At 30.5% G+C, this 18543-nt stretch overlaps 3 protein-coding genes across 5 annotated transcripts; 1 reads left to right on the top strand and 2 right to left on the bottom strand.

Moving 5' to 3' along the window:
- Nucleotides 1-2007: 2007 nt before the first annotated feature.
- Nucleotides 2008-4991, bottom strand: LOC140671182 (xaa-Pro aminopeptidase ApepP). Of its 2 annotated transcripts, none has more exons than XM_072902349.1 (7): nucleotides 4885-4991; nucleotides 4668-4716; nucleotides 3443-4554; nucleotides 3038-3364; nucleotides 2791-2921; nucleotides 2525-2700; nucleotides 2008-2433 (listed from the first exon to the last, which is right to left on the bottom strand). In XM_072902349.1, exons 3-7 carry the CDS (start codon nucleotides 4552-4554, stop codon nucleotides 2311-2313), a joined length of 1869 nt encoding a protein of 622 aa, XP_072758450.1. In that variant the 5' UTR covers nucleotides 4668-4716; nucleotides 4885-4991; the 3' UTR covers nucleotides 2008-2310. The 2 variants fall into 2 exon arrangements, with proteins under 2 accessions (XP_072758450.1, XP_072758449.1); XM_072902348.1 differs by lacking the exon at nucleotides 4885-4991 and having other exon boundaries at nucleotides 2009-2164; nucleotides 2288-2433; nucleotides 4668-4878.
- Nucleotides 4992-5518: 527 nt separating this feature from the next.
- LOC140671018 (rhomboid-related protein 4) lies at nucleotides 5519-7283 on the top strand. Its single transcript, XM_072902005.1, has 2 exons — nucleotides 5519-6101; nucleotides 6346-7283. The coding sequence occupies exons 1-2, from the start codon at nucleotides 5979-5981 to the stop codon at nucleotides 6964-6966; spliced, it is 744 nt and encodes a 247-aa protein (XP_072758106.1). The 5' UTR covers nucleotides 5519-5978; the 3' UTR covers nucleotides 6967-7283.
- A 65-nt stretch (nucleotides 7284-7348) lies between these two features.
- Nucleotides 7349-18112, bottom strand: Shtd (anaphase promoting complex subunit 1). 2 transcript variants are annotated; one of them, XM_072902003.1, is made up of 22 exons: nucleotides 17858-18112; nucleotides 17092-17235; nucleotides 16548-16865; nucleotides 16188-16258; nucleotides 15952-16061; nucleotides 15539-15808; nucleotides 14821-15220; nucleotides 14308-14497; nucleotides 13820-14225; nucleotides 12711-13694; nucleotides 12357-12607; nucleotides 11949-12207; nucleotides 11164-11667; nucleotides 10594-10801; nucleotides 9931-10251; nucleotides 9607-9835; nucleotides 9262-9467; nucleotides 8681-9020; nucleotides 8374-8557; nucleotides 7952-8251; nucleotides 7748-7876; nucleotides 7349-7667 (listed from the first exon to the last, which is right to left on the bottom strand). In XM_072902003.1, the coding sequence occupies exons 1-22, from the start codon at nucleotides 17879-17881 to the stop codon at nucleotides 7576-7578; spliced, it is 5940 nt and encodes a 1979-aa protein (XP_072758104.1). In that variant the 5' UTR covers nucleotides 17882-18112; the 3' UTR covers nucleotides 7349-7575. The 2 variants fall into 2 exon arrangements, with proteins under 2 accessions (XP_072758104.1, XP_072758105.1); XM_072902004.1 differs by having other exon boundaries at nucleotides 17116-17235.
- Nucleotides 18113-18543: the final 431 nt, after the last annotated feature.

Genomic DNA, 18543 nt, shown 5'->3' with positions numbered 1-18543 from the left:
GAAGTGGGATAAGGGTGAGAGAGGGAGTATACAGCAGTGAGTAGTAGGGCGAAAAGGGGTTGCCAAGCGACCATAACCGAGCAGGTTGCCCTTGGCGACTAGTTGCGTCACTGCAGCGTCGCGTGACGTCATGCGACGCCACTGCCCTTGACCGTCGGGACTGACACTGGGGAGAGCGTCCTGGCGAGCCTTCTTGCAATTCCTGCCTGTATGTGTCTGTGTGTGTGTGTGTGTGTATGTATGTGTGCGTGTGCCCCACACACCGTCTATTTCCCGATACGCAGGACCAAAGTCTATACATAGAAGCAAACTAATACGCGAATATATCGAAACGCTCACCTTTCCATATCTTTACGTGGAAGGTGGAAAGTGGAAGACAGAGTCTCGCGCGATATATACATATATATATATATATATATATATATATATATATATATATATATATATATATGTGTATATTGTAACGTGTACCGCAGCGTGTCTTTTGACACGCGACTTGAAATAGCTATTAACGCGCTCTTGCCGACGCTATTTTCAGAATTACGTGCCTTGATTATTGTTACAGCGATATAGAGTCGCGAACGGCGATGTATGTGACAAGATCGCGTTGCGAGCAGTCTCTCTCGGCAATCGATTGACGCGAGTTTACACGTCGTATGCAATATTTATAGAATGACGCGCAAAGCTTACTTAACACACGTAATGGACTTATTTAATACAATTTCAATGACGGCTGTTCGTTTCCTATTATATTTTCTTTTATTCGTTATCGCGGGTGTCGGCAGTTTTTTTTTAAAAGATTATTATTCAAAGTACATAATTATACATCAGAAATTGCGCAATTTTTTTTTTTAGTATGCTTTTATTGTATTCTTCGAGATAAAAAAAAAACTTGTGTTATTTTATATTATATTACAAATTTTTTAAATTTATATAAGTTTATCACTTTAATATATTCATTATTGTAAGTATTACAGTAATAACAAATATAAAATCTGCAAAATGCGCTTATCGTATATATATATATATTTGGTGTAGAGAAAACTTTATAGAACATTTTTCTCTCCTGCGATCGATGGTTTTTTTCTATTAATGTTATCTAAACGCGCACGCAAATAAGAAACTATTTCTTTTCCTTTATTTTATTTCATAAAACATATATTTAACAGTAAGTAGCTAAAAATGTTTGTAATTTAACATTTTGTCATTTTATATTATTTATATAATATATTGCAAATAATAGTGTATGCGTGCTTTTGGTGCTTTTTTATTAAATCACACACTTTATATTATTTTTTAAAATTAATTTATTCCGCTTGTCGACCATATATAAAAACTTTTATTTATAGCGTGGATAGTGAAAGTAAGACTTAGCGGAGATTAAATTTTGCTTCTTGTTAGTAAAGACTCAAACTCCGCTTATCCGAGATTTAAACTTTATTTACAATTAGCAAAGACTCGAATCTCACTTAGCCGAGATTCAAACCTCATTTAGACAAGACTCGAACCCGACTTAGCCAAGACTCAAACCCTGCTTAGCGGGATTAGATATATAATTAGAAATAAAGAAAAAATTTGTAAACACTTTGCCAATTTAATGATTACCGTTTTTAAATTAATCAAAGTTTAGTTTAAATAATTTAAAGTTATTAATATATGTATAAACATGTTACATTAAATTTAAAAATTCAAAACTTCAAGTATAAATTTAACAAAATTACAAGTAAAAAGAATATATATTTTTTACTTTATTATATAATTGCTCTTTAGATACAAACATGTACTGAATCATGTAATAGAAAAAAAAATGTACAATTTCTCAATTTGAATAAAAAATTAATATAAAATATTATATATATATATATATATATATATATATATATATATATATATAATCGAACATTTTTAACACAAAATGTATTAAATATATTTTAAATTTCTAATTATAAAACTCAAAGAATGTATATTGTTATAAAAAAAAGATATTATATTTCATCCTTTATCTATATATATATATATATATATATATATATATATATATATATATCCCTTTTCAGAAAGTTGACACATATCAATGGATCATGATGCATTGCCTTCTCATTTTTGTGCACACAAATTATTCACTTATTTTTCTTATATATGCTCATCACAAATATTTGCTGCCCTAATAAAACATTAATTAATTTGAACCAAACAAATTTGTCATCTTCTAGATATTCCCAAAAGATTTTATAAAGTTCAAAATATTATAAAAGTTGTTAAATTACATTAACAATAACAACATTACCAATAATTAATATTATAAAATAATTAGTGAGAAATAGGAAGGGTTTGTCTCTCCAGCCATTTAAGTGCCTGAATATTTTCTGGTCCTTGTAAAAAAGGTTTCAAAACCTTCAAACATTTTGCATGATAGTTATTTAAATATTCAATCTGAAATTAGATATACGAAATATATAAGAGAGAAAGTGAAACTATTTAAATAAAATACACAAACATTATATATATATATATATGCATATACCTCCTTATCTGTAAGCATTGATACATCAAGCAGACTGGTTTGAATAGGTACAAGCGTCACAGTTTCGAAAGTAAGAAAACCTCGATTTTTATAATTGTGAGGTGTATTTGCAGAAACAACCAACTCAATGTTTTCCAGTCTAATGCCAAATTTTCCATCTTCATAATATCCTGGTTCTGTGTTTAAAAATATATTTTTACTTATTTATATCATATCATCTTCAATGTTTTAATTAATGGCGTTTGCCTTATATATTTTAACATTACCATTTGATAAGAACATCCCAGGTTGTAAACCTGGATCATCCGGATGTGGCTTCCATGTAATACCGATAGGCTCTTCATGAACATTAAGGTAGGATCCTACTCCATGACCAGTACCATGAAGATAATCAAGACTATAAAATTAATTAAATTAATCAGATATATAAATAGACCTAAAAAATAGATTTTTCTTAATAAAATTATTTTTCTCGCTTTATAAAATTTTTATAAAAAGAAATGTTTACTTTACCCAATACTCCATAAGCTTTCACGCGCTAATGTGTCAAGATAATTTCCTTTTGTCTTTAAAGGAAATATCATTGTCGAAAGACGGCATTGACCTTTAAATACTCTGGTAAAACATTCACGTTCGAAACTCGTAGGTTCACCAAAATGTAGAGTTCTCGTTACATCTGTCGTACCATCTTGATATTGCGCGCCAGAATCGCAAAGATAGAGTTCTTTATCTGTAATAGGCATATCAGTTTCTGCCGTAGGTGAATAATGAATAATTGCTCCGTGAGGACCGATAGATGATATAGTTGTAAAACTTAATCCAATAAAATGTTTTTGCTCCCTTAAAAGAAAGAACAAAGATTCTTTTTGTTTCATGTACACTTTACATTGTAAAAAATCACTTTATAAATTGACTTACCGTCTAAATTTTTCCAGTTGCGTTGCACCTGAAATTTCTGTAACGTGCTCTTTCGCATTTTTCACCTTGTCCTCCAACCAAGCAAAATATTTAACAAGTGCAACAGAATCTCTCACATGCGCCGTTTTCATACCCATTATTTCAATCGAATTTTTTATCGCTTTCATAACGCTAATAGGTGTAATATCTGTACGTTTCTTGATTTCTCCGCAAGCCGCGTGTAATGCGTAACTGGATTTATTGCTAATCCAAATTTTATCTTGATCTGTACAAGAATTTACGAGCTCTTTCATATAGACATGTATATCTTCATAAGGATGAAAAATTGCATCGACTTCTTCATGTTTTAATTGGTCTAATGCGTTTTCGCTAAGTCTACTTCTATCTACAAAAATATGTACATCTTTTAGAGTGAGAATAACATACGCGAAGAAAACAGGGTTGAAAGGTATATCGGACCCCCTCCAATTTAATAAGTATGCAATTCCATCCAACGCAGTTAATACAAGTATCGTCGCATTGTTTTCTTTCATGGATTCGCGACATAATCTTACTTTCTCTCCTGCCATTTGACCCGAATACTGTAACGATTGAGGTAATATTAAATCGGCCGTAGGTGCTGGTTGGTCATCGGCCCACACTTTATCTACCAAATTTTCAGAAAGGGGAATTAGAAAATGACCGGCAGTAATTAGACTGGTATGCAACCGTTCCCATTCTGTATAACTTATTAGATTAGCGTCTGCTCCAACTACAGACTTTGGAGGTAAATTTAAAGCCAACCATACGGCAATCGTAGGTGTGTCTAATAAACCTTCTTTCATTAAGGTCCACTCCTCTGGTGGATCTAATTCTGACATAGCTTGTACATAATATCTTCCATCTGTCCACAGTAATGCTTTATTGTGCATAACAACCACTGTACCATAAGAACCGCGAAATCCACTAATAAAACGTCGTCTTTGATCTCGCTCAGTTGAATACTCCGACTGATGAGCGTCCTCTCCATTAACGATCAAAGCTTGGATGCCTTCTTCTCTATCCTCAACTTTAACATTTTTCATCAATGCCCGAAGCTGCGTTAACTTCCAAAGTCCATTCTTCTTTACCATCTTTTTTTTTGTTTGCAATAAAGAATACTTTATTATTTTATGCTCAACAATGAGATAACAGATATTAACAAGGTAAATGAAAATATTTACATATAACAAAGCTTATACCTCACCTTGAAATATTTCTCGAACACTCCCTTATTGCACTAGCCAGATATGACACTGTAAAATGATATAGATTTTTATACCTCCTGCATTTAAATGTATAAAACTGCAAGTGCTGTATTATCAATAGAATTATAAATTCGTCCCTCCCATAATCTTTTTAAAAAATCAGATATCTTATCTTTCTTTGATAAAAAAAATAATGGTTCACGATAAATTGGATACCTTTATCTTTCTGAATGTATGGTAAATGTATGATAAATATTTCGAGATGAAAAACCCTGCTACTACAGTCTTCAACACGACACACATGTATACCAATATATATTCAGATCGGTGATCAGCGTACTGACGTATGACGTATGACGTATACCTAAACGATAAACCACAAATCACAGACTTTTATATATTACTAGACTGCTAATTCCCCAAATTTTGCTTATATAAAGGTCGGTATTCATAGTCCGATCTTATATTTAAGATCGTCTTGTTCAACCAATAAAATAATGCTATGTGGCTACTTTATTGGTTGAACGGGATCTTAAGACGACCCTAACTATAATGAACGGACTATGAATACCGACCTTAAACTTAATTTAGACGTCTACGATGAGATTTTAAGACGTAAGAAATTAACCAATCATAGTTGAATGTGAGAAGAATAATCGAATATAATTGATTAATTTTTTATTTTTTTGAAACATTTGTAGCGCGGTTTCGACCGCAGCCATGTTTAGAAGAAACAACATGGCATAACCAATCAGATGCGTTTCATCCTTTCCGTTTCAAGATAGTAATCTTACCAATCTCTCTAACTATTTTCTTAAAAATTCCCACAGATTTTGTATATATATATTATTTTGTCCAATTATTCGTTGACAAGTTGCAAGCGGCGAATTTAATTTTTCAGATTTTTTTTTTTTGCACAAGAAAAAATTCTCCTCAACAAACATTGAAATGAAAATATCTATTTATAGATCGATACGCACATATGAATATAGCGTGAGGTTATTGGCAACAAAATACCATTCATTTGACATTTCAGACAGCACGTGAATTACGTGTTGTGTTGGGAAAGGAACACGACAAATTACATCAAATTACACAATGTCAGTGGATTTACACTACAGTATTGAATAAACGCGTCAACAATCTGTCAAATCTAAATTCTTCCTTTGTGAAACATCTGAGTGATACAAGTTGAATTTACATATATACTCATTGGAGAAATCAAATCTAATACATATTGCATATTTAATTTTTTTAACGTATGCAAAATTAATCGTCGTTTCATTAATAATATTGCATTCTACATTATCATGACGCCTAGCCAAAGACGACAGCGGGGCTTACAGTATGGAATATTTTTGCTATTTATGCAGGCCTTAAATTTTGGACTCGATAGAATACCACCTGCTACTTTAATTGGAGTTATTGTACAGGTAATTTTTTATTGTAACAAGTTACTGTAATTTTTAATTACAAAGAATAATATTTGTGTGCAACAGATCAATTAAAAATTAAATGATACATTTTTCTGTCTCAAATCAACTTATGTGTGGAAAAAGATTATTTTCTTCAAAATTGCATATTTCTGGAATCATATTTCTTCCATACATGCACAATTATGTATTATATTTTGTTCTTTATTTTGGTTATTAAATTGATACTCATATTTTTTTTTAGACTTTGTTATACACTGGAATGGTACAAGTGCCATGGAATGCGGAAGAAGTATGTATATCAGCTGTAAAAATAGTTAAATACAGAGATTGGCGATCGTTTTTTCTTTCAAATTTTGAACATGGATCCGACATGCATCTGTATTATAATATGGTTTCCTTCATTCTAAAAGGATCGTATTTAGAACCCATCTATAGAACACCAAATTTTATACTTTTACTTATTATATTATCTACTGGGTGTAGTATTATGTATGTATCTTTAGGATATATCTTGATGCAATTAACAGGAGATTATGGATATTTTACAACTTGCGCTATTGGTTTTTCCGCAACATTATTTGCATTAAAAGTAATTGTGTTATGCGAAGAACGTGACAGATTGCATAATGTCAGTGGATTTATAGTACCAAGTAAACTAGCTGTGTGGTTTGAATTAATATTAATACATCTGTTAGTTCCAAATTCTTCCTTTGTTGGACATTTGGGTGGTATTTTAGTTGGATGTTTATATTCTTACACATTTGTTGGAGAAATAATCGATAATTTGATACATACGATAACTGGTACACCAATAATACATGAAGAACAATTTTATAGAAAACGGAACACACTATTTACTTGACACATTTTATAATTACTTAATATATATATATATTTAATTAATAAAATAACAAATTAATATATAATTAATATATATATATATATAATAAAAATATATACATAAATAATTATACAAATAAATAAATACATGTGATAACTGTAAATAATTATTTTTAATAAATAATTATTTTGATAAATAATATTTATTCTCATTGATAGATTTTTTTAAATTATGTGTAATATTAATAAGATGTACATTTTTTTCATGTTGGCTGTGTCAAAATCAAGTTTTACAAAACACAAAGTCATCAAATATATATAATAAATGGCAAATAAAAATCTTTTTCTTAATTTTTTCCTTGCAATTTACAAATTTTCATTAAATGTTTGATGCAATAGGTAAAGCTTCAACAGTTAGTTATTATGTAAGTATTCTTGTTATAATAAGGTCATTAATATATTATTTTAGTCTGATATTTTAATATGTAGTAGCATTTTTATTTGTAAAAATAATAAGTAAAAGATGAGAAGATCTACTTAAGACTTGAAGAATGAAAAATAATACGATTTTTTAACATACGAAAAAATTTGATAATGTACATATATATGTATATATCACAGCATACAGATTTTACTTACAAATTGGTTGTAAAATTTTATATAATTTGTATAATGTAATATTTGATATATCAGAAGAGTGTTGTGTCGTCAGAATCCAATTCGCTAAAAAATTAAAAGCATTATAAAAATAAAGAATGCTCTTATCAAATACAAATACAGTAAATGTTTATAGAGAAACTTACAGATTGTTTTATCATCAATTGGATATGGTATACCGTAGAATATAAAATAAGCACATATTCTAGCTAGAGATATAGTATCAGCCTGTATTATTCCATTAGTGAGATATTGTTTAAATAAAGGTTTCGTGTCTGTGGAAAATAGAAAAAAAAATGAGTCAAATGTCAAAATCATTAGAAAGTACAATGAAATATATTAATGATTACCACGCTCCCATTTATCAAGAATAACTGCTGTTTTCTGTTTAATCGCAAGCATACTTTCCAAATTGAGTAACAGATTTGTGTCATCTATAGAATTAATTTTTTTCGACAGTTGTGACGAGAGAAGCTTTATTTGCCATATTGTAAAACTGTTTGGTTCTTCCTCGATACATTTCAGACTTTTAATGATACGCAACCATAATGGTATAAGGTTTACTTTATCCTTTGTAATGCATTCATACACAATTATTGCAAATACGTTAAGAAAATATCGTTCAAATTCTGGCATTTTCCATTGGGCATCTATAAAATTACAAATAATGACGGTTATAATAATAAAATTATGCAAATCATTATTCTTGGACATGTTGTTTACTAATTACTTGAATTGAGATTCGTATTAAGAATACAATTGAATCTCATACCATTTTGCGACGAATTCTTGATATTTTCAGAAGAATTGATTTCTCTTTTAGACCATTGTAAAAAATATGTTATTATGTTCAGTACAGTCTTATCGTTTGTAAATGATGTAACATACTCTGGGCGAGCAGCCCATGCGACTGCATTTTCCGTTGTTAGAGTTTGGGCTACTAAACTTCTAAATCCCTAAAATAAAATGAGAAATTATATATAGCTTATTATACTAATGTTTATGAAAGTATTTGTACTGAAAGTAAATAATGAAAGAGAAATATGCATAAATATAAGATTAGGGTAATAGTTTCTTACACGAGGATCTTCTAGATATGATAAACAACCAGCTCTTTGCTTGATACTTAAGAAATCGTGCCTTTCTAGCATGTTTTCTAATTGTTTCCAATTATGATGCTTTTCAAATATAATTGTCCAATATCTCGTATCTTTCAATTCAATCCTTTTTAAACTACATAACTGTGGTAGTAAACAAGGTGCTTGCAGACTAATCTCTTGTCCTTCGGCTTCCTTGTCAGTCTCGAATGTTAAATGTATCCTCGTGTAACAATACTGACCAGTATCTATGTCTCTTGGTAAGATAATACGTGGTTCAGCTGCTAATACATACAAGTGACGCAACGCTTGTAAATGATATCTGTCAAAATATTATAAATATCAAAATAATAAATTATTTAAATATGAAATTTTTCTATAATAAATTTACATTCTAATTATAAGAAAAAAAAAGATATAAATTAATTTAAATTGTTCATTTCTATTACTCTTTTTCTTTTAAACAAAAATTGTTTTATTTTTAAAAAATCCGATATAGTTAGGTATCTTTCGAAGATATCAGGACAAAGGATTATGCATTTGGCAAAATACATGATACAAACCTGTTGTCATTGCTGTGAGTTGGAAATTTTGGAAAAAGCGAAATTATAAGAGCTGCCACTGCATTTGGACTATTAGAAAGAGTATACCTCCCACCACCTAAGAAAAGAAGACCGAGAGCCATGTGTGTTGCCAAATGAGAACCATATGTGACAACGCCGCTGGTGGGTCCTATGCGAGTGCGTACGTGTCTGCATATTCTCAAAATCTGTATATATATATATATATATATATATATATATATATATATATATATATATATCACAATATATATACATATATATTAAACAGTCAATAAGTACTTTGTCATAACTCTCTCATAAATCATTATAAATATCAAGACTTACATCCAAATCACCAGTACCCGCCATTACCACTGCGGTTGAAAGTAAAACAACGTTCAGACACGTTTCAACAGTTGATTTACCAGCCAATTCGGCTATAGTTTTATGTGATAATGTCGTAAACATCTGAGCGTAATTGTACAAAGTCTTGAACGCATTTTTATTAGCAGTGCCTGCATATCTCAATCCCATTGCCATGCAAGCACCAGCTATAATATTGCAGTAAGCCTGACTGTAAATTGTATATTGTTAGTAACATGATCACAGATAATAAATATATAAAAAAATTACAAATCCTTTAAGAAATACGAGATTATAATTACTCACTTGATAGTTTCCAAGTCTACATTCTGTGTAACTTCCGGGGTAGGTTTTTGCAATCTGTATTTATAAACGATATTAGGTACATGACTAGAAATCCATGATTTGGTTGGCTCGATATCCTCCCATAAAATTAGCGATTTGGCGAGCACTCGTAGCAGCAAAAAATCTGGCCTTACAAATTCTAATAAATACTGCGTATCGGGAGGTTGCATCCACTCGGCCACCGCACGATTTCCAGTATTAAAATACATTAATCCTAAGGCTATCGTTGCTCCTGGGCTTGTTACATCGATATTTATTGAGTCACCTTCCCGTATTTGATAACTATAAAGCAATAAAGAAAAAACTAATTTATGAATTCTTGAAAACTTAAACACAATAATGGATGTTCGCGAGAGTAAATTTGTATATTTTATCTCGTTTGCTTTTCGCGGAAAATAGATTAATTTATTTTAATTTAAAATTTTTCGAGACATTAGAAATATTTTTATTATTATTTCCTTTTTTTAATTTAAAGGTGTTATTTTTCTTTTGAAGTGTGAAATATTGTACATATAACTTTTAATTAGTAAAATGAGTAAAATTCTTGCTTTTCGCAAACATATTCATTTCTTCTTAAAAGAATTAGAGAAGAATCGAAGAAATGCTGTACAAACTTTATTATACCTAGGCGACTTGTATTTATCTTTTTGTGCTCCAGAGAAAGGTCTTGTATGTCCACCGACCATGTAATAATGCAAAGTATCAGGTATGCTTGCAGGTACATCTGCTCCACCACCAGAACCAAGTATGACCAACCCTAATGCCAGTCCTGCTGCTAAGGAATATGATTCACGGTCCACACAGTTTTTCATTTCAGGCCCTGGAGGTCTACCTACAAAGACAAATTTTTATAAGATATTAATATATATATATATATTGCGTATTGAAAAGTGCATATTTAATGGAGAGAAAAAAAAACAACTTAACAAAATTTCTATCTTCTACTTAATTTGGAATTGTTTTAATTTTTAGTACCATGTTTGCACAGCTTTGATTTTTTTATTTATATTCCAATTATTCCTTTGAAATTACCATATTTTATCATCTTTAAGATAAAAGTGGGGGAAAAATGTTTAAACTTTTTCTTTCTTAGCACATTTTACATCTCGTCAAAAATATTATTGAGTATTGACGCTTACAAATATATTGAGCTTTATAAAATTATGTCCATCAAAACGTATATGTTATAATTACCAATTTCCGATAACAAAGCATTTGAAATATGTCTGTGAGCAGTCCCTTGATATACAAGTCCTACGCCCATCAATGACGCTATTTGGACATTCTGTTGTACATTTAATTCGATACTCGTCGGTGGCAAAAGTGTTTCCACGTGTAACGATAATAATTTAGTCATAGATACGTTCATGGTGCCGCGATGAGTCGCTGACAAACCCAGCAAAAGTCCAACGCTAGTAGCTTCATGACAATCAGCTAAATATTCGTATGTACTTAAGGGAGCTAAATTCTTAAGATGTCCATTTAAACCGAGAGCCATCAAAAATCCCGAGTGTTCTACTCCATATTCACCCTGTTGCTGTTTATTATATACTATCCATGTCGAATCAATATTCGCGGCATCCGGATGTATACACAGGCCTGCGGCCACGCCGTTATGAAATAACGGCCACAGATTCATGTTTGGCGCAACATCTATGTGAGTTAACTCGACGGTAGTTCCACGGGGAGGTGCCTTACCTTGTAATAACAAATAATAAGTTAGTTTTTTCCATAATAATTAGTAAAATAGCCTTACTTTTATTACAACTACAAAAACATTTGCTTTTCGTACTTGATAACTTTCAATATGTCTATTCGTTTTAATTTAATTTTTATAAAATAAATATATATTTATGAATGTATTCTAAAATAAGAAAATAGATAAGAGCAAAGTGTAGAGAGAGTGACACAAACTACAATACAATATAATATTAATAAAAAATATAAATATAAAGCTTTACAGCAGGATATAATCATACCTGTTAAACACAACCGTGGAATGGGTAATTGCTCCGTTATCATCGGTGTGGAAGTTCTCAATGTAAACATGCCTCTAGCTACAGGTAGTGCCATTGTTCTTGTGCATAATGTGTGGAGATGCCTTTCCTGCTCCTCTATAAATTCGTGATCACTTACATTCGATCTTTGAACTATCGCGATCCTTACTGGTTTTGAAGAATTGAGCAATCTTCGCACTTCGGCGACTCTATGATCCTTACTAAATCGTAACTTTAATATCTATGAATAGAGTGCAAGAGAAGAGTTATAAGAATTTAATATATCATAAAAAATGTATATGTTAATCTAAATGTTTGAATAATTTTGTAAAACATTGTAAAGAAGAGAAAACACAACATAAGAAATTGCATGCAAATATATATATATACCGTATCATCAAATTCCATGCCGTCATCTTGTTCATCCTTTATCCCATAATCCTTTGTTTCGCCGTCGATATATTGTAATTTCGATGATGGTTTTAAATGTTTATCTAATGCGGCTAAATCTTGACGATCTACGAGCTCGTATACATGCATAGGCCAATTTGATGGTGGACATTCTCTACATCTATGCATAACATCTTTTATCATCAGGGATATCGCAGGTGGCAATAACTCGAGATCTTCTTTCGTCATACCTAAAATTACGAGTTTGTTTTATATTTTTTGAGGAGATGGAAAAGAATTAAAATTTCTTACAATCTCGAAATATCTTTAACAAAGAGATAATAATAATCTTACCCATCTCATGATACAATAATATTATTCTATCTGTTGCAGGTCTCTCCAATTTTTTCAATATATCTTTATCAGACTTGCCTCCACTGTCTTGAAGATCGATGCGACTTCCAGCAAGTATAATTAATTTGATATACTTTTCTACTTCTATTATATCAACGCGATTTTCATTCGCCACAAGTACTGTTAAATATATTATGTTTCTCGTTCTTGGATTAACGTGACCTAAATATGGGTATGCAGTTGTCTCTACTCCATTCAGTATGTTATTTAATGTTTCAAATATGTTCGGTGGTTTTCGAGGGATATAGTTTGGAATTGTTATTTTTTGTAGATCTGAATCACTAATCTGAGATTTTACGCTTTTTAAATAAGATAACGATGGAGAATCAAGAAAATAATGGTGAGCGTATATTTCAAGCTTCAAATCTATGCTCAATTGATACAGCAACTGTCCGAGCAATGGTAAACTTTCCGATATAACGCTATTTAATTTCAATTCCTCGTATAAGAGATGAAGAGAAAATAAAACGAGCGGAAGATGTGGATATAATATGGCTTGTACGTTTATTTTGCCGATGCTATTTGATTCTGTAGCACTTTTAGGAGGCGTGCAAAGGAAGCTGGATACCTTTTGACTTTTCAGTACACTCGAGATAAAAGTTTGGGAATTTTTAAATTCATTTGATTCCAATATGTACAGCCAATCATCCGTAGATCCGCAATTGTTGGTTTTCTGTTTTTTAGGCAGCACCATAGGACTATTACGTTCTATTAATTGATCTTTCTCATTATTTCGTATTAAATGTAGCTTTTCCACATCATATCCCAATAATGTAAATAAAACCACGAGGAAGAGATCCCACTCTTGCGCCGGTGAAAAATCTTGCGGACCAGGGGCATTTCTAGCGCCGTACCATTTAACCAATAATTGCATTGCTAAATCTTTTTGAAGTACAGTTCGTAATGTATGTAAACATTTAGTAACTGTAAAAAAATATATATTTATAATCTTATTTTGTAAATTTTATATAATATATTAAATTATTTGCTCATATTTCCTTATACATCAATAATAATAATATTTTGCGCGAGAATATGCATTTACTTACCTAAAGGAGATGTGCTAGGTACGGGTAATGTTATACGAAAGTATTGTTTTTTTCCGCATTCCACGGTAATCTCATTGCCTACAGTGTCTTTCAATGCAAGAAAATTTGTATCCAGTAATGAATTTTCCAAGAGTATCGGCGGACGAGCGCAATTACCACCTACAGGACTTAGTAAATGCATGCTCTCTTCAAATTTGATTTCATGCGAAGGTGCACAATTTTGGCAAATCAAGGAACTTCGTCTCGGAAATGGAGATGAAAGCTTAGAATTGCTATTTGATAAAAAGTAATTACTGCCCGTAAGATTCGACAGTATACCAGGCATATATAATTTACCCACATATGTAACTCCTGTGTATAATGCTATACCATTGGACAAATCTACAATTGCTATCATGTGTAAATTCTGGAAAAAAAAAAAAAATAGAAATTTTTATACAAATATCAAGTTACGTTGATATAAAAAGAGTTTAATATATTATACTAACTGATAAATTAACAGCATCTTTGGCCGCGATGCTTGTTACCATTCCGAAAATAATTTGTTGTTGTTCATTAGTCTTTTCTAATCTCACTAGAAACAGTTGCAAACGATTTGGAACCAAATAGCCCAAATAATTCTGTCCCACAAGATCCGACGTTAAGAAAACCTTTGATGCACAGCCATAAACAATATCTCTAAAGGAATAATGAATTATGAGTGTGCATCATAAAATATAGAGTATTAAAAAAAGTATGTTTGTCGTTAAACGCTTGAAAATGTAAAAAATCAATATTTCTTTTAAAAATAGATGAGAAAGAATTAGTAAATATATAATTGCAAAATTTTTAAGCTTACAGTTATATAAAGAAATTCGAGTAAATGTAAGTATAATTTATAGATTTTCTTTTCAATTATTATTCTGCTGCTCTCTCTCTCTCTCTCTCTCTCTCTCTCTGCATATATATAATAATAAAGCTTAAATTTAAGTTCCACAATAATACAAACTTCTATTACTTACTTTGACACACCAACATTTTCTGTCCATACGTGTTCAAGACAAATTTCAGGATATAAAGGTTTGCTCACAATTGCAACATCTTTCAATTGAATATTATTGTAACTAGGAATTGGACTAAACATTTGACTCGAAGTAGTTATCATAACAGTTTGATGTAATCTGCTGTGATAGATGTTTGAATTTGTAGGTGCTCCGTGCAGAGGAGATAAAGCCGAATGCGTAGGCGATTGACAACGAGAAATGGTAGCCATCGAGCTTTGCGAGCGTGAGTGCTGTTGCTGCTGAGAAGGTGATGGTCCACCAGAAGCCGTACTATAAGAGGCAGTACGAGATCCGAATGGAGTATTAGACAGTCCTAGACCTATACCAGTGTTGTTACTCATTTGTAAATTTTGAATTCCTGCAATACATGTAATCCACATGTTAGTTTTTATTAGTATTTTTTAAATAATTTTGTTTTTATTTAACTTTACCGTAAGTATATTTGTGAGCCGTAGCAATCCTATATTTAACAATATTGTATGCATAAAAAACTGCTAGTTATATCGGGGTATATTGTAAAGAAATGATTATGCTCAATGAAACATTTATATACATTACGATAAAATTAAATTCAGGATATTCGATCAGGCATGCATATGTGTATGTGTGAGTGTGAGTGTGTGTGTGTGTGTGTGTGTGTAAGTGTACTGACAACTATATATGAATATGTTCTTACCAAGAAGAAAGGGACTTTGATGTCCTTTATTCGTGTAGCTTTTATTAATGGATAAATTGCTGCCGATATTTAACGATGACATATTAATTGAAGGATTTAGTAAACTCGTATCGTTACTTCCACAAACTATTTGGCATTCTTCAGCTAACGCTTTGCGAATCTTGTAAACTGAATGCAAGCTAGACTTTCTATCATATATGACTGCAAAGGACGGTTCCGAACTGGTGAATATAATTTGTTGACTTGATTCATTCATGTATGATAAAGATCCTAAAATATTTAATTCAATTGTACATATAATGTATTAAAATTTAATCTAGCCTTAATTTATTTTCAAGTAATTGCATAATACATGTGACATTTTGAACAATTTATCTTTTTTTCATATATTTAATTTTTAAGAACTTATTTACCATGTTTAATAAGTAGAGGGTAAATCTCATCTAATGGATGCATTAATGAAAAGGCTACAGGTAAATTTTCATTTTGAGATGGTAATCTGCTATTTTCAAACGATATATACCTGAAAATAAAATATAAAAGTTACATTGCGATTAATACTTCAATATCATAATGATTATAAATAAAACATGAGACTGTAAGAATATAAATGAGATTTTATATTCAATTGTCAATAAATTATATATACCTTGAATCTGTAACTGGTACTTGACATTTTTCAAGTATAATTCCATATTTTGTTGGCCATACCGCAGAAACCTAAGTCACATAATATATTTACAATTGTGTGACAAATTAGTATCTCTAACTCATTTAATAATTGTAATAATTTTGCAATAAATATCTGCCATTTTCGGAAAATATGTATAATGATGGCAATAGTTTTTTTAATTATATAATGAGAGTTTTATTTTCAATCACGTTTAGCTAAAGTTGAACTTTAATATAATTTTTTTATACTCATATCTATGTGAAATTTCGAATGTAAAAGAACACAATGTCATCAAATTGTTTCGAGTTTTGTTAAAGAAAGAGTTTTTGTCTTTACCTGAAATTGTAAAGTAGAAACATAATCTTCGCCGCATTCTGTAAAAACTTTAAGAGTATATGAATCAAGCAAACAGATACATTCTAAAGATTTGTGAATGAAGTCCTCAGCCTCAAATTCTTTGCCCTTAGTTAGATGATCCGGAATACTCGTGTGAAACGTACACCAAAGCGCATGCTTAATATCTGTTCCACATGTATAAGTTGCTTCAAGTACTCGAGTATTTTGATTGCCCTTACAATGAACAGCAACTTTACCCGAATAATATAACTCTTCTTCTCCACATGTTTTATTACTACGTACCAACCATGTCTCTTTCTAAATAAAATATCAATTTTCATTAAGTATTTTAAAATAAATGGAAAAGAGGAAATTATGAGAGATGACAGCTATTAGGAGACATAATTTTTTCTCAAGTTTAATTTAATTTTTTAAATTTGATTTTATCAATTTGCATACAACTCCCATGTTCAAGAATTTGTTTCCTTTTATCTCCTTATAACTCCATTCTCATTTTTTTCTTTACTGTTTCCTAAAATCTTACAGGAGACTTTTCTGATATATTTACTTCACTAAACCTTTTTAATAAAATATTTTCTCCACCAGCCGTTCGATTATTGGATAACTGTTGACTGATTAAAGATCCAGGATGCTTTAAGATTATCTGTCGGCCACCTGGCGTATATTCCTAAAAAAAGAAAAAATGAAGTATATGTATATAGAAACAAAAATACACACACATATACATATATATACATAATGTAATAATATATTATTATCATTATTATTATTTTATGGCTCAATTGTACTCTATAAATCTTACTAATATGAATTAAAAATAATTTAATAAAATTTCTTTTTTTTCTTGTTATTAGTTACATAAAATAATATATTATTTAATCATAATATTAAATTACATATATCACATTTATAATAATAGTTTTTCACTTAATATTATATAAGATATACAAATTAATACAATTGCAACGTATTGTTTAAATTAATAACTTTTAAGTGCAAACAAAATAAACACAGAAATTTCAGTATAAATCAATACATAATTTATAGACCTTTTCTAATCCATATTAAAATCCAGGGAAACAATGTTTTCAAACATAAAAATAAAAAAAATCATATATAATAGACTTAACCTAAACTTGAAACAGTCATATGTTTTTATGTTTTGCTGTGTTGTTGCTTTAAAACAAATGCTTTTACCTGTATTTATATTATTAAAAAGTACATTTGCTTAATTGTTTTATTCAAATGATTAAATATATATAAATGACAAATTTATAAATACACTTTACCACCGGTTCTGAGGCGGCGATCATCTTCTCCCTGGTTTCATCCAGATTTGCTGACTATGTTTACGAATATGCGAAGAATCAATAACCCCGCTAACTTTTTTTCTTAAACAATGCTGCATACAAAACAATGTTATGAAAGTTTTCGAGAGACAAATCGTATACAAATCGTTAAAAACCACATCATCTTTAAACAGTACCGCTCAGAGAGAAGCTGAGAAAAGCCGTGTCGGCATTTTTTGCGGAACGATGAGAACTAAACTCTCGAGTTTCTCTCGAGACCCTTTTTTCTCCGCGGTACAGTGGCGCTACCTAGATCCACTTTTCGGTGCCATGGTAAAACGACCGATTGGTTCGTGTCCGTGCTAGATCCACAGTTGTGAGTCTCAAAATATGAAACATTATTTATTTTTATATATAAAATAATTTTAATAATAATTTCCCTAATAGTACATATAGCTATATTGTTATCCATAACATGTATTAAAATGGAAAAAGATGTGCAGCTAAAATAATATATAATGAAATGTATGAATAAATCTATAATATTTTCGTGTATCTTTCAAATCTACAATTATAGACTTAGCACGGACATGAACCAATCGGTCGTTTTACCATGACACCGAAAAGTGATTACAGCCACGTAGTTCCGCCAGCTATAAAATGGATCTATGTATCGCGCCACTAAT

This window comes from Anoplolepis gracilipes, chromosome 11 (genome assembly GCF_047496725.1).
Source record: "Anoplolepis gracilipes chromosome 11, ASM4749672v1, whole genome shotgun sequence".
Lineage (NCBI taxonomy): Eukaryota > Metazoa > Arthropoda > Insecta > Hymenoptera > Formicidae > Anoplolepis > Anoplolepis gracilipes.
Note: the sequence above shows the minus strand (reverse complement) of the source record. Positions and strands in the feature narration are given on the sequence as shown.

Bases quoted from the DNA above. Each gene is read 5' to 3' on its own strand.
- LOC140671182 (XM_072902349.1), bottom strand. From the start codon at position 4,554: ATGGTAAAGAAGAATGGACTTTGGAAGTTAACGCAGCTTCGGGCATTG. The intron at 2,922-3,037 runs GTAAAGTAAACA...TTAATTTTATAG, and splicing joins GAAAGCTTATGGAGTATTGG to TCTTGATTATCTTCATGGTA. The intron at 2,434-2,524 runs GTATATGCATAT...ATCTAATTTCAG, and splicing joins CAATGCTTACAGATAAGGAG to ATTGAATATTTAAATAACTA.
- LOC140671018 (XM_072902005.1), top strand. From the start codon at position 5,979: ATGACGCCTAGCCAAAGACGACAGCGGGGCTTACAGTATGGAATATTT. The intron at 6,102-6,345 runs GTAATTTTTTAT...ATTTTTTTTTAG, and splicing joins TAATTGGAGTTATTGTACAG to ACTTTGTTATACACTGGAAT.
- Shtd (XM_072902003.1), bottom strand. From the start codon at position 17,881: ATGATCGCCGCCTCAGAACCGGTG. The intron at 16,866-17,091 runs GTAAGATTTTAG...TATTTTATTTAG, and splicing joins ATATATCAGAAAAGTCTCCT to AAAGAGACATGGTTGGTACG. The intron at 11,668-11,948 runs GTATGATTATAT...TGTTATTACAAG, and splicing joins TCCACGGTTGTGTTTAACAG to GTAAGGCACCTCCCCGTGGA.